This window comes from Phascolarctos cinereus, unplaced genomic scaffold, assembly GCF_003287225.1.
Source record: "Phascolarctos cinereus isolate Bilbo 61053 unplaced genomic scaffold, phaCin_HiC Scaffold_5;HRSCAF=322, whole genome shotgun sequence".
NCBI classification, from domain to species: Eukaryota; Metazoa; Chordata; class Mammalia; order Diprotodontia; family Phascolarctidae; genus Phascolarctos; species Phascolarctos cinereus.
Window position 1 is genome coordinate 258,504,312 of NW_027555958.1, and position 14,951 is coordinate 258,519,262.

Genomic DNA, 14,951 nt, shown 5'->3' on the forward strand with positions numbered 1-14,951 from the left:
TTCTACATCTCTGCCCATTAAAATCATTACCTTCTTTCAAGGTCCATTTCAAGTATCATTTCCTCCAAGAAGCCTTTCCTGATTTCCCCACGTGAAAGGACCCTCTCCCTCTGAAAATTTTCTTATAGTGCTCTACCTTTATCATATTATTTCTTACATTATATTTGCCTGTGTGTGCATTATGTGCCCTTTCTCCCTCCACCAGTAGATTATAAATTCCATAAGAACATACGCTGTATTTTTTTTTAATCTTTGTATCCGTAACACACAGCACAGGTTCATGTATATTCTTAATAATTCTTTCACTGAACTGATTACTAATGCCACATAATAGACATTTTCCCATAATTTGTATATATTTCTAGCTTCTTTCTAAGGGTTGTTTTAAAAGTTGAGTATATCACCCAGAGTCCCTGACATTTTGTTAGAAGGGTATCTTCCAAATTAATACTGACTAGCATCAATGACATTTATCAAGTAAATATTAAGCAGGGAGCTAAAAGGAATTTCTAACCCCAAGTCAGATTGAGGCTTCTGACAGAGATACTGCCTATAGCATCATGTTGAGAGATTTAAGCCTTCAGGAAATAGGTAGATGAGACTGTTGGTGGTACAAAAAGTTTGGCTTCTGATGTGAGAAGTCTTAAGAGAAGAAAAACCATTTAATGCTAAGGCTCTGAGAACAGACTGACCCTCTTTTTAAAAAAAGTTTATTTATTTTTAGTTTTCAACAATCACTTCCATAAGCTTTTGAGTTTTAAATTTTCCCCCCTTCTTCCTCACCCCCCTACCCAAGATGGCATGCATTCTGATATAGACTCTACATTCCTATTAAACATATTTTCATATTACTCATGTTGTAAATTAGATTTAGAACAAATAGAAGGAAGCACAAGAAAGAAGAAAAAAACAAAACAGCAATTAAAAAAAGAACAAATAGTATGTTTCAATCTGCATTCAAACTCCATAGTTCTTTCTCTGGATGTGGATAGCATTTTCCATCACGAGGCTTTTGGAGTTGTCTTAGACCCAATGTGACTGTTACTGTGTACAAACTTCTCCTGGTTCTGCTCACTTCACTCAGCACCAGTCCATACAAGTCTTTCCAGGTTTGTCTGAATTCCACTTCCTCATCATTTCTTATAGCACAGTAGTATTCCATTTACCTTCATATACCATAGCTTGTTTGGCCATTCCCCAATTGATGGACATACCCTCAAGTTTCACTTTTGCCATCACAGAAAGAGCTATTATAAATATTTTTGTACATGTGGGTCCTTTTCCCATTTTTATGATCTCTTTGGGATGTAGCCCTAGAAGTGATATTGCTGTGGGACAAAGGGTATGAACTATTTTATAGCCCTCTTGACATAGTTCCAGATTGTTCTCTAGAATGGTTGGATCAGTTCACAACTCCACCAGCAATGCATTAGTGTTCCAATTTTCCCACATTTTCTCCAGCGTTTATTGTTTTCTTGTTTTGTCATGTTAGCCAGTCTGATAGGTGTGATGTGGTACCTCAGAGCTGTTTTGATTTGCAGTTCTCTAACCAATAGTGATTTAGAGCATTTTTTCATATTACTATAGATAGCGTTCGTTTCTTCCTCTGCAAAATGCCTGTTCATATCTTTTGACCATTTATCAATTGGGGAATGACTATTATTCTTATAAATGCGACTCAGTTCTCTATATAGTTTAGAAATAAGGCCTTTATCAGAGACAGACACTAGCTGTAAAACTTGTTTCCCAGCTTTCTGCTTCCCTCCTAATCTTGGTTGCATTGGCTTTGCTTAAAGTGCAAAAACTTTTCAGTTTAATGTAATCAAAGTCATCCATTTTGCATTTCATGATGTTCTCTATCTCTTTTTTGGTCATAAATTCTTCCCTTCTCCATAGATCTGATAGGTAAACTATTCTTTTTTCTCCTAGTTTGCTTATAGTATTAGTCTTTATATCTAAATCATGTGCCCATTTTGATTTTATCTTGGTATAGGGTATAAGATTTTGGTCTATGCCTAGTTTCTGCCATGCTATTTTCCAGTTTTCCCAGCAGTTTTTGTTAAATAGTGAATTCTTATCCTAGAAGTTGTAGTCTTTGGATTTTTGAAATAGTTGATTTCTATAGTCTGACTGTTGTTTCTTGCATCCCTAACCTACTCCATTGATCCACCACTCTATTTCTTAGTCATTACCAAGTAGCTTTGATGATTGCTGCTTTATAATACAATTTAAGATCTGGTACAGCTAGGCCACCTTCCCTTGCATTTCTTTTCATTAGTTCCCTTGATATTGTAGACCTTTTGTTCTTCCAGATAAATTTTGTTATTGTTTTTTCTAGCTCTACAAATAATTTTCTCAGAGCCTAGCACAGTACCTGACATATAGCAGTTTTTCAATGAGTGTTAATTTGATTCATTTAAATGGATAGTTTAATTTTTGAAGGAACCTGGTTTATGCATTAACTATGAGAAATAAAGATGAGAGAAATTGAAAATTAAGGGCTTATGTTCTTTAAGGCTTCTACCATTTTAAGTACTTGATCCTACCTTCCATATACTATTAAAACATCTATTGTGGATATAGCTCAGATCATAAATCCTTTCTCATTTGTCCTTGTAACATTTTTGCTTTTTTCCAGAATCTGGAATAGCACAGCTGGTAGAGCCAATGATCTGGGACTATGTTGAAGACATGGATGTACATGCAAAGGGTGAGTACTGTTTGGCTGAGTAACTCACATATGAATGTTCTTTTTAATTTATTCCTTCGAAGAGTGTATTTTGTAGTGGAATAGAGTTTGTGTCTAAATCACTGAAAGAATGTTAAATTATCTCTCTCATGTATGAGCAAACCAGTTACTTCCGTTCCATGACATTTCATCTCTTTAGTGAGGTAAAACTCTCCTTATTAATTATATAACCTTAGTTCTGTACTTTTGGGCAGAATCAACAGTGGATGGAAGTTGCAAATTTAGGTTTGATAAAAGGAAAAGCTTCCTAATAATTAGTGCTGTTCAGAAATGGGATAGTCTCATCGGAGAATTTTGAAGCAAATATTGGATGACCGCTTGTTGGGCGTGTTGCTGTGGGGATTTTGTGAAGGCTGAGCACCTAATTACTTTGGTTGATCACAGCACAGTGCTAAAAGAGAACAGTGCTGGATATTTCATCTCTACATGTGAATCAGAAAAAGCTGGTATTCACAGGCATAGATGCCATCCACCACTAACTCTCCATGGGAGCTAGGAAATTGAATCCCTCTGTTCTTTTTGTTTCTAGTTCTCCTCATGGATAAGTACAGGAAATGTGGTTTCCCTAAACTGTGGGTAGCCAGTGCTTTTAAAGGTGCCACAGGGGTGAATCAATCTTTGACCGTTATTAGCCATCACCTCAAAAATAACATCCAGTGGTTGAAAGTGGCAGACAGTGGACCTGCTGAGATGCTGCAAGGAATCGTTCTAACTGGTTGGCAAAGGTAAAGGAACTATGAAAGTGGCTCTAGCTGAATTGCCTGATATGTGAACAACACATAACTGAAGATGCTCTCTAGTTATGGAGGGAATAAAGGTGTCTCAAGCAACTAGGAATAAAAACTGCTGCCTTCTTTGTCATTGGCAACTGTCCAGGTTCTATCTAACTCATCTCCCTGAGAGGAGGTGTCTTATGGATGCTGGAAGGCTAAGACCTATAAAGAATATGGGATTTCTGGGTTCCTTTGCAACAAATGGTAAATGGACAAGGGTCTTCTACCTTAGCTTTTATACTTTCTTTTTTTTTTTTTTGAATCACAACTTATGATTTCATCAGTACAGGCAACTCTTGGTATGAAACTCCCTCTACCAATACAGACTGACAATTCATCAGTAATTCATAGTCTGAGAGATTTGCCATCACTCAGCCAGGATATGCCAGAGGTGGGATTTAAATCAAAGTGTTTCTATTCCAGAGTTACCTGTCTCTGCCTTGTTTTCATATTCTAGCCAAGTAATAGGACCAAGGTTTGAGAAGACAGATCTTTTTCAGTATATGAAGGATCTTTCTATTTATTCAAATAAATAAAATAACATTACTGCTTTTCAGTGAATTACACCCTATTACTGAACCTGAAATTTTTTACTAGCTCTTGATTCTCAGCCTTCACATCTATTAGGTAGACAAGTGAAAAGAATTATTCCACCCATTCTACATTGACAAAGCTGGTTGGTGGCATATAAGGAACTGGCACCTAGGTCATCTGATCTGTGTTCCAAGGTTCTTTCCACATCACACTTCCTCCTATTACTTGTGCTTATTTATCAAGAAATAAAAGTAACATATACAGCATCTAATTTTTTAAAATAGCCATTGCTTTTGATGACGTACAAATAGAATAACATTGGCCTTCCCAGAAATTTAAAGCTTTTTTTTTCTTTCCACTGGCAAACAGAAATAGATAGGTTCAATGGACAGTGTCCTCTTGCCTTACTGAAGTGGTCTGTAGTCCCTCAAAAGTTTAAGAACCCTAGAGTGTCTCTTGTAGTATGCTAGTAAAAAAAAAAAGTACAGAAAATGCCCTTAAAACGTATATTCTCCATCACTTTCTTAAGTCTAGATAATCAAAAAACCATAAATGAAGCCCTGATTTGTATTGTTTGTCAATTTCCTAAGTTTAAATGAGCCCTGAAAATTAACAATGGACTCTTTCTATGGCACAGAGACCACTTACTCAAAAATAAAAACAAAGACTTAGATACCTTGAAAGTAAAAAGGAGTTTATTGCTTTCTCATGAGAAAGGGTACCCTCTTAGTCGCCATTTCAGGCCAGGAGAGTACAAGTTCCTTACAGAAGTAAAGGCTTATTTATATCCTAATGCGAGCTCCTCCTCCCTAACCCCCTTCCCCTTATCCCATTGGCTGGGCTGGGGGGTGGGGGATGGGGGCACAGTCTTTTCACAGAAATCTAGAACAAAGGTAGTTACACAAGTTTGCCCAGAGACAAGAAACGGTGGGAAGTTTTTGCAAGGGCAAACAGTTTAGGTTGGGGGCAGGGCTTACTCTTTCTGCTAAGCATTTAAAAGAAACGGGGTCTGAGTGAGGGAGGGTTTTGAAAGCATCAATAAATATTAACAAGAACCATTGATTCCCTGAGGAGGCTTCACGTCTGAGAGATAATCTCTCACATAATGGACTCTTTCTAGAGCTGGCTCCAGCACACTACTGAGTGTGTCCTATACTTTCCTGGTTCCCCGCACCCCAACCCCCCCAGTGAGATCTTAAGTTCCTTGAAGGTAGAAACCATGTATTCTCACACCCTCATAGCAACATGCACAGTGCTGGGCACATAGGAGACTCTCCATAAATATTTATTGGGTTGAATTGATTGTCCCTTTAAATAGTAGCTATACTTCCCATGGACACAAACATACCCCTAAGTCTATCTCCAGATGGAGTGGAGATAAAGAGGTCTAGGACTTTCGGGGTGCTGGGACCCCAAGATCGCGGTACTGGGCGCTGCTGAATGAATTCAACTCAAATCTTCAGCCACAGGAAAAGTTTATTAGTGATAAATCACATCGGCCAGGTGACGCCCGTAAAAACAAGCGGGCATGAGAGGTTCTCAGCCTTGTGGGCCTGAGATTCTCAGCTGAGTGACGCCCTAAAGACGAGTGGGCATGAGAGATTCTCAGCCTTTTGAGCATGAGATTCTCAGCATCTGAGTGAGGGCCAAGGTGGATCTTAAATACTAAAGTAACTTTGGGTGGCCAGAGAAGGGGATTGGGAAAAGGGTCTAGGTAACAATTCTAATTGGGGAGGTCAGAGAGATTGAATAGACAATGGGAATAGATAATGGAGGGAACGGAAGGCAGAAGTTTGAAAGGCATCTGCACAAAATCAAGGTGGGGCTAGGACTTTCAAAAGGAGATGAAGGAAGGCCTTTCTGGGGCCTGTAGACAAAAGGGAGCCTAAGGCTTTCAAAGGGAGATGAGGGGAGTCGATTAGGAAATTTGAAGGTTTAAGGGTTTTCTGGGTCCCATAGACAAACAGGAGCCAGATTCTATTCAGGGCAAGGGTGAAGGTGCATCTGAATAAGATCTAAACATAAGCTAGGGCTTTCAAGGGAGATGAGGGTCTGGGTCTGTGAGTCAGATTCCCTTTGGGGCAAAGGGTGAAGATCTTGGCTTGGGCCCCGCCCCCATCAGAGAGGTTTATATGGCCAATTATGCAGCCTCAAGTCTGTTGTAGGTAGATGTTTTTCTTCATAGCAAGCTCAAAGCAGTAACTGAATGCTATCTTACTAGTGTCCACAAACATCTTTTTGAGGGAGGAGATAGTCTGATTTCACTAAATTCATAGAAATCAAGTTTCATTCCAGTTCTTCTAACAAGTTAGATAAGTTTTTCATTGGCTGAGGTCTAAGAGTTGAATGATCTGTCTTGAGATATAGAGAGTTCCTCATCATACAAAGCCAGATGACCAAGTGGTTAGATACCTTGTAGAAGGAATTATTCAGGTATAAGTTGGCATCAGTGACTTGTAGGCAATTTCAACTCTAATATTTTATGTCTGGGAACTATCAGCAAGGAGAAGTGAACCTAACCTTTAGCAAGTGATAAGGTGGAGCTGTAAATAAAAACCATGTACTCTAAGACTAGTGAAGGCAGGAAAATCACACCTTCAAATCTAACTACCATCCCCTACCTCTACTTGGTCACTTTTGTGACTTTCCTATCCTGCCTTCCTAATTTGGAAGTGGACTGCTCCTCCATCCTTTTCCAGAGGCATATGAACTTTAAGAGACATTCAATTCAAATCAAGCTTTTTAGAAGTTTAAATGCCCACAGGCCATTGCTGAAGTAGCATTCTGGCATGACAATGTTTGAAACATCTGAGGTTTCTTGAAGACCTCATATCAGCACAAAAGAAAAGCCCCATTTTCCTAGGGTTTTTTGTTTGTTTGTTTGGGGGTGATTTATTTTGTTTTATTTCATCCTTTCAAACTCAACTTCATCCAGCTGCCCCCATGTGGTGTTTTGTTTTCTTTTCTTTTGGTGAGGCTGTAATGCAGAACATTATTTTACCATTTGGGTAGTAGAACCCTTTAGGCCATGGAAAACTCCAAATTCCTTAGCAAGACCCTTATCTGGCTGCTCAGGCTCCAGCCCTCAGATCATGTCTCTGGAAACCTCCAAATTCCTTAGCAAGATCCTTATCTGGCTGCTCAGGCCACAGCCCTCAGATCATATCTCTGGAAGCCTCCATTGTGAGAAAGTTTGCAGAGCATTATCATATCTACACAGAGGGAGAAGGGTGTCCTTGACCAGCCCCCCCCCCAAAAAAAACCTCTTCCTCTTGCCAGACTTCAAAGATGCATCCCCCTCCCTGTCCTGTATACTCCCTATATAAACCCTAGCTCAACCCCTGATGGGGGCTGCTTGATTTGGATGTGAATATCCCTGGCAGCCGCGCGCTAATAAAGTCCACAATTTGAAATTAGCTTGGGTCCTCAGCTCGCTCATTTCTCGGTATAACAAGGCGATTGGGGTTAAGTGACTTGCCCAGGGTCACATAGGTAGTGAGTGTTATGAGTCTGAGGTCGGATTTGAACTTCGGTCCTCCTGACTAACCTCTATCCACTGTGCCACCTAGCTGCCCCAAAATAAATCAATTTTAAGAATATATGAGTAGGGGCAGCTAGGTAGCTAGTTCAAATCCGGCCTCAGACACTTGACACTTAATAGCTGTGTGACCCTGATTGCCTCACCAAAAAGTAAAACAAACAAACAAACAAAAATGTGTAAGAGTAATGATCTATGCAAAGCAGGGTTTGAAGAGGGATGGGACAACATGCAGACCACACTTCTTTGCAGGAGAGCCTAAAACTATCTTGTTTTAACCTTCCATCTCAAATGCTAGAGTTGCAGAGTAGTATAATGGGGGAAAAGGAAGTGCAAATTCTGCCTCAGGCACAAATTGTCCTTGTGACCCTGGGCAAGCTGAATAACCTTTCAGTGCTCAGTGCTCTAGGCATCTCTAAATTTCAGAAAAAGTGCAACTTGCACTGGTGGAAGGAGCTTCTTACCTAGGAGTTATCTTTTTAATCTAAGAAATCACAGGTCCAATGTCTGTCCCTATCTCTTCGAATGCTGATGAAAGGTAACTTTAACCATTCCCAAATAAAGCAGCCAAATTGATGCAGTTGGGAAATTTATTAATTACTATAACTCTTTAACCCCATCAATCCATTACCAATTTGCTAAAGTGGTTTGGGTCACATGTTCAATTCTAAATAAAAGCTTTAGGTGGCAGATTTATTTAAAGCCTTAAGTCATATGCTAATTTAATTTGCATAGCTTTGTTAGAGGACTAACATCCTCTATATGTCGCCTACATCCTGGGGAAAAATCCAAGAGGCAAATAGTAAACTGTTACTGAAGGCTCAGGACCAGTGATTCCAGATTAATCACTTGGGACAATTTTCATTTTAATCTTATGAGAACAACCGAATGACCTGTAGTGCAGTAAAGAGCACTATATGGGAAGACAAAAGACCTGGATTCTAGTTGAGGTAACCGCAGGCACATGATTTCTCTGGACCTCAGTTTCTTTATCTCTAAGATATTAGGGTTGAACTAGATAATCTATAAAATCCCTTCCATTTAGAGCTGTAACTAGCAATTCTTTTTTTTTTTTTGACGAGGCTATTGGGGTTAAGTGACTTGCCCAGGGTCATGCAACTAGTAAGTGTTATGGATTGTAACTAGCAATTCTGAAAGTTAGGAATAGAGTTCAAACCTTGGTACCTAAGGCTCTAAAAGACCCTAAGGCACTAGCCACTTTGGGCAAAGCTCCCAAGGCATTCTGAGGTCGCTATTTGGGATACCATAGCCAGAGAAAAAAACTAGATAAGACTGAGGCAGGGAGAAAGGCACCTGACATCCTTTGAAGTCAGGAAACAAGCTGTTATGTAACTTTGTATTTTCAGTCCAGCTAAACAGATGCTAAGCTCAGTTGTTTCTTCTTCCTGAAGTGCCATCTCCAGTCATCCAACCCTAGTTACAGCTCTGCTTCTAACTCTATGTACTGATGACTCTATGAAGCATCCTTTGATTCTATACAGTCCAAAAGAAAGTAGGTTCTAACAGATGAGAAAACCTGGCATCCAGCTGGTTACTTAATAATCAAAAAAGATTTGCTGAGTGGAGCATATAGAGGAACAAGGCAATCCCTTTCCCAAAGACACTTATTGGAGCAGTACATAGAACCCTAGACTTGGAGTCAGAAAAACCTAAGATCAAATTCGACTTCAGACACTTGCAAGCTTTGTGGGCCTAGGCTAGCCACTTAACCTCTCTCTGCCTCAGTTTCCCCTTCTGCAGAAATGAGGATAAGAATAGCACCTACATCTCAGGGTTGTTTTGAGGATTAAATAAGGTAACATATGTAAAGCACTTTGCAAAGTTTTAATGCCCTGCATGAATATTGAATATTATAATTATTTTACATAAAGACAATAACTCAAAGCAGTTTAACATTAAGTGGTATGTGAGTGGTGCAGACAATAGATGCCAAGCTTCCTTCAGTAAAGGAAGAAAGAGATCACTCTTAGGGAACACTCCTTAAAGGGATAATCTTGAAGAGAAGTATAAGTAGGGCAGAAGTCAGTGGAAATAATGTGAGAACAGTATGAATACAGGTGCATTCAAGGGTCAAGGTTGAGATAAGTCTGGCCAGAGTGAAAGTTTTCATGTAATGGAAATTAAGGTTGGAAAGGTAGGTTGGGATCAGATTGAATGCCAGACTGAAGAGTTTGTACCTTATTTCTGTAGGCAATGGGGAACAATTGAAGGCTTTTAAGGCATGACATAACAAAGAGTAGCAGTTTAGGAAGATTTATCTTGTAATAGTGTTCAGAATAGATAAGGGATAGAGGCAGAGAGATTGATTCAGAGACCACAGCAGTAGACCAAGATCCATTGAGGACCTGAACTACAGTAGTTGTGTATGGGAATGGAAAAAAATCTCATGTGAAAGATGAAGGAGTCAAAGATGATTGTGAGTCAGCATTTGTTAAGCACCTACATGCTAGGCACTGTGCTAAACACTCAGGATACAAAGAAAGGCAAAAACAGTCCCTGCTCTTGACAAGCCAGCAATCTTCTGGGGAAGACAATATGTAAATAACTCTGCAAGCAACTACATACAAAGAAGCTATGTACAAGAAAAATGGGAAATAAGCAACAGTGGAAGCACTAATTTTTTTTATTTTTCCAGAAGCACTAATATTAAGGAGGATTGGGAAAGGCTACCTGTAGAAAGTGGGATTTTACCTGGGAATTGAAGGAAGTCAGGAGATTAGGATGAAGAGTAGAGTGAAATGTCCAAAGAGAAGAGAGGGCTCAAGGAACAGTGAGGAGGCCAGTGTCACTGGCTCTAAGACTATGTGGGGGGCGGGGGGGGGAGAGACAGGAAGGAAAAGAATAATCATTTCTCTAGTGCCTATGTGCCAAACACTGTGCTAAGCACTTTATAAATATTATCTCAGTTGTTCCTCACAACAACCCCATGAGGTAGGTGCTATTATTATCCCCATTTTTATAGTTGAGGAAATTGAGGCAAACAGAGGTTAAATGATTTGCCCAGGTTCACACAGCTAGTGTCTGAAGTCATATTTGAACTCAGGTTTACCTGACTCCAGATCTAGTGTTCTATCCACATGACTGCATCTGACATGTAAGTTGTAAGAAGGGAAGGAGTAGGAAGGGGTTGGGTTATTAAGGACGTTGAACACCAAACAGGGTTTTACATTTAATCCTGGGAGTGATAGGGAGCCACTGGAATTTATTAAGTAGGGGAGTGGCATAGTTGGATCTGCACTTAAAAAAGATAAATGGAGAATAGACTGGAGTAAGGAGAGACTTGTGGCAGGCAGACCAACCAGCACACTATTGCAGTAGTCCAGGCTTGAGAAGATGAGGGCCTGGATGAGAGTGATAGCATTATCAGAGGAAGAAAGGGAAGGGAAAGGGAATGGGCCAGGCACTGTGCTAAGCATTTTTTACAAATGTTATCTCATTTGATCATAACCTATCTTGAAGGTGCTATTATTATCCCCATTTTATAATTGAGAAAACTGAGGCAGACATAGGTGAAGTGACTTGCCCAGGGTGACACAGTTAATAAGTGTCTGAGGCTGGATTTGACCTTAGGTTTTTCTGACCCCTGGCCTGGCACTCTTCTGCTGTTTCAGCAGCTATCCCTGAGAGAAGGGGGCATATGCAAGAAATGTTGCAAGAGTGAAAAGGTCTTAGCAACAGATTGTATATGGTGGGTGAGAGGTAGAGGAGTTGAGAGTGACACCTAGGTTGCTACCCTGAGGGATTGGGAAGATGCTGGTGGCCTCAGTAGTAATTGGGAAGATTGGAAGTGGGGAAGGTTTGGGGGAAAACATAATGAGTTCAGTTTTGGACATGTTGAACCTAAGATATCTACCAGATATCCAATTTGAGATATCTAACAAGTAATTAACAACACAAGACTAGAGGTCAGCAGAGGTGTTAGGGCTGGATAAATAAATATAGGAATTATCAGCAGAGAGATGGTAATTAAAACCAAGGGAGCTGACAAGATGATATATAGTATAGAGAAAGAAGAGGGCCCAGGACAGAGCCCTTATCCAGCAAAGGAGACTGAGGAGTAGCCAGACAGATAAGAGAAAAACCAGGAGAGAGTAGTGTTCTGAGAACTTAGAGAGAAAAGAGAATCAAGGAGAAGAGAGTAATCAGCAAGTAAGAGATCATTGGTAACTGTGGAAAGAGCAGTTTTGGTGCAATGATGAGGTAAGAAGCTGGATTATAAGGGGTTAAGAAGTGAGTGAGAGGAAGTAGAGGCACCTATTATAGATGGCCTTTTCAAGTTTAGCCACAAAAGGCAGGAGATACACAGAATAATAATTAGGATGGTTAGGACCAAGTGAGGGTTTTTTGAGGAAAGAGATATGGGCATGTTTATAGATATTAGGCAGCCAGTAGAGAGGGAGAGATTGAAAATAAGTGAGATTGGGGATGATAGAGGGAATATTATACTAAAGGAGATGGGATAGAATGGGATCACTTGTGCCGAGGGATTTGCCTGGGCAAGGAGAATAGCCGCCTCTTCATACGAGATAAGAGTAAAGGGGACCATAGTGACAGAAAGCATCAGAGTAATGTGAGATGGGGAGGGGTGGGAGCTTTCAGCTAATGGCCTAAATTTTTTCAATAAAATATGAAGCAAGTTTCACAGCTGAGGGGCAGGGGCAGAAGAGCCACGGGAGGAATTAAAAGGTTTGGAAGAGGTAATGTGGTGAGTGGGATGGTGAGTTGATTAGGGATGTGTAGGATTGCCTAGCAGCAGTGTGGGCCCTGTGAAGGTTGTGTGACATAAATTTGTAGTAGACCCCAGTCAGAACAGTTTCATGATTTTCTCAGTTTTTGTTCAGCAGAACATGTGTACAAGCAGAGTCAGCAGATAGTGGAGTGATGTAAGACTGAGGCTCAGCAGGGCACAATCAGCAATATGATATAGGGGCATTCCTTTTCAAGAGAAAAGGATTATAGAGCTGACCTGGTTCACCATGTGATGAAGATGGGGAAGGGAAAAAAAGAATAGCTAATGCAAGGGAAATGGCTTGTGAGACAACTGAGGGGTCAAAGGTTTAGAAGTCAAGGTGTAGACAAATAGTAGGGTTCAATATGGGAGGGCAGAGGGAGAGATAGTCAGTAGAGTGATCAGATAAGGAAATTTCAGAGTTTATTAACATGGAGGTGGTACATTTGTGGGTGATGGCAAGATCCAAGGGTATAACCATGTTTGTGTTTCCATGAGGTAGGATGGAGGAGTTGGTCATGGGAATGAGTAAGCTGAGAACTAGGAGGTTAGGGTATCTAAGGAAGTATCAGTATGTATGTTGAAATTCCCTAGTGTGAGGGCAGGAGTTGGGGAGGAGAATGGTTGTGAGCCAGGTACTAAATTCGTCGAGAAGGAAGGGGGGTGTCCTGGAGGTCTGTAGATAACAACTACCAAGATTTTAATTGGATGGTAGATGTAGATTATGTGGACCTCAAAGGAGGAGAGTTTACCTAGTGATGAAGGAGTATTCAACTCCACCACCTTGACCAGACCCTAATCAAGGGAAATGAGTGAAGGTGCAGCCAGGGCAAGCAAGGGTGGCCAGGGAGTCTGTGTCATCAGGGGGAAGCCACATCTAGTGAGTGCAATGTTTCAAGCTTGGGTAATGTGGAGAATAATTATATCACATATAGAAATAGAGAAACCTGGAAAGGGAACTGATTTTAGTGAGGAGACACATTGAATTTTTAGGTGATATTTTACTATGCTTATCACTCTTCCTAGTGCAAATGATTAGCAGATCATTGGATGTATGGGGCTGGAACTCAGAATAGAGATCAGGGATGGAGATGTAGATTCTTGTAGAGCTGTTAGCTAAAGCAGTGGGAGGGGATAAGATCTCTGAAGGACAAAATACAGAAGTCAGAGGAGTAGATGAACTTTAAGTTTGCACATATGAGCTGCGAGAAGAAATTTTTATTGTTCATTTGTGTCCAACTCTGTGACTCCATTTGAGATTTTCTTGGCAAAGGTACTGGAGTAGTTTGCCATTTCCTTCTCCAGCTCATTTTACAGAAGAGGAAACTGAGACAAACAGAGTTAGGGTCACACAGCTAGTGTTGATAAAGCAGAATTTGAACTCAGATCTTCCTGACTCCAGGCCCAGCACTCTATCCACTGTGCCACCTAGCTGCCCTGTGCAAGAGAAGGGAAACTAAAAAAAGAACAGAAGTAAAACAATCAGGAGAGTGAATTGTCTCAGACAGAAATCAGTTTCAAAAGGGAAAAAGTAGTGAGAAGTGTCATGTCATAAACAGGTTAAGGAGAAGGCCTGAAAATCCAAGAGCAGTGAGTAGAGAGAAGCCAAGGAAGCTAGATTTCAGGGGATTGAGGAAGACCAAGAAAATCGATCAGTGAGCAAAGATCAGTCCTTCCAGAACTTAGGTGGGAAAGGAAGGTGACAGGGTTGTAGCAAATTGAAGTCATTTTTGTTGTTGTTGTTGTTGTTTCCAAGATAGAAGAAATCTGAAGATACTGGTTAGCAGGCAGAGAGATAATGGAGAGGCAGAATGTAAAGAGACCCCACAAAGTAATTAACAGAGCAACTTTTATAAGGAGGGAAGAGGAGGGGTTCAAGGCCATAGATGGAGTAGTGAAATTTGAAAATGAAGACCACACTTTTCTGAGAGGAGGAAAGGAAGGGAGTAGTAGGTAATAAATATTTTAAGACAAAGCAAGGTGGTAGGAATTCTGCATTTAATTGTCTCAGTAAAATAAGAAGTGAATTTATCTACTGAGCGGGAGAACTGATGAGGAAAGGATTAAAATATCTGCAATATTGGGGAATCAGGAAGTTAGAAATAAAAACATTTGTAGTGAGCCCAGTGAGCACACTTCTGTAATTTTCTCCTGTAAAAATATGAAGCCACAGAACAGGATCAGAAAAGATGGGTGGGGGGGGAGGGAAAGTGACCCCAGACCAGGGACTATAATGGCAGACAGGGCAAAAAAATCAAGAGGACAAGAAAGTCTAAGATGTTAATGAAGTGGCTGACCACAGACCCCAGGCTGGGTTCTTAGTTAAGTAGAGATAGAATGAGGCTAATGTCCTGAGCAAAGGGGCAAAAGGTAAGATTCCTCCCGTAGTTCCCTCCCATTATTAAAAAATGTTTCTTCCTTTGGTGGATTCCAGGTATGACCACTTCTCTGTTCTCTGTGAGCTGCTTCCTATGGGAATCCCATCCTTAGCAGTATGTCTGCAAGCACTCAAAAACGGTAGTGTATTACTTTCCTTGTTTTCCTAAAGTACAAACCCCAGGATTTTCCTAGAATCCATTTTTGGGGGTGTTTTTTTCCTCCCAGGAA

The 14,951-nt window shown here is 40.4% G+C and overlaps 2 protein-coding genes across 9 annotated transcripts in view; one reads left to right on the forward strand and one right to left on the reverse strand.

Moving 5' to 3' along the window:
- HEXD (hexosaminidase D) overlaps positions 1 to 14,951 on the forward strand; it is a 39,992-nt gene that overhangs the window by 21,502 nt on the left and 3,539 nt on the right. For all 7 annotated transcript variants that reach the window (XM_020966718.2, XM_020966719.2, XM_078155750.1 and 4 more), the window contains 3 exons: positions 2,639 to 2,710; positions 3,279 to 3,474; positions 14,779 to 14,861. In XM_020966718.2, the coding sequence (XP_020822377.1) occupies positions 2,639 to 2,710; positions 3,279 to 3,474; positions 14,779 to 14,861 (351 nt within the window). The remainder of the gene's footprint in view (positions 1 to 2,638; positions 2,711 to 3,278; positions 3,475 to 14,778; positions 14,862 to 14,951) is intronic.
- CYBC1 (cytochrome b-245 chaperone 1) overlaps positions 1 to 14,951 on the reverse strand; it is a 52,694-nt gene that overhangs the window by 13,096 nt on the left and 24,647 nt on the right. The window lies entirely within an intron of this gene.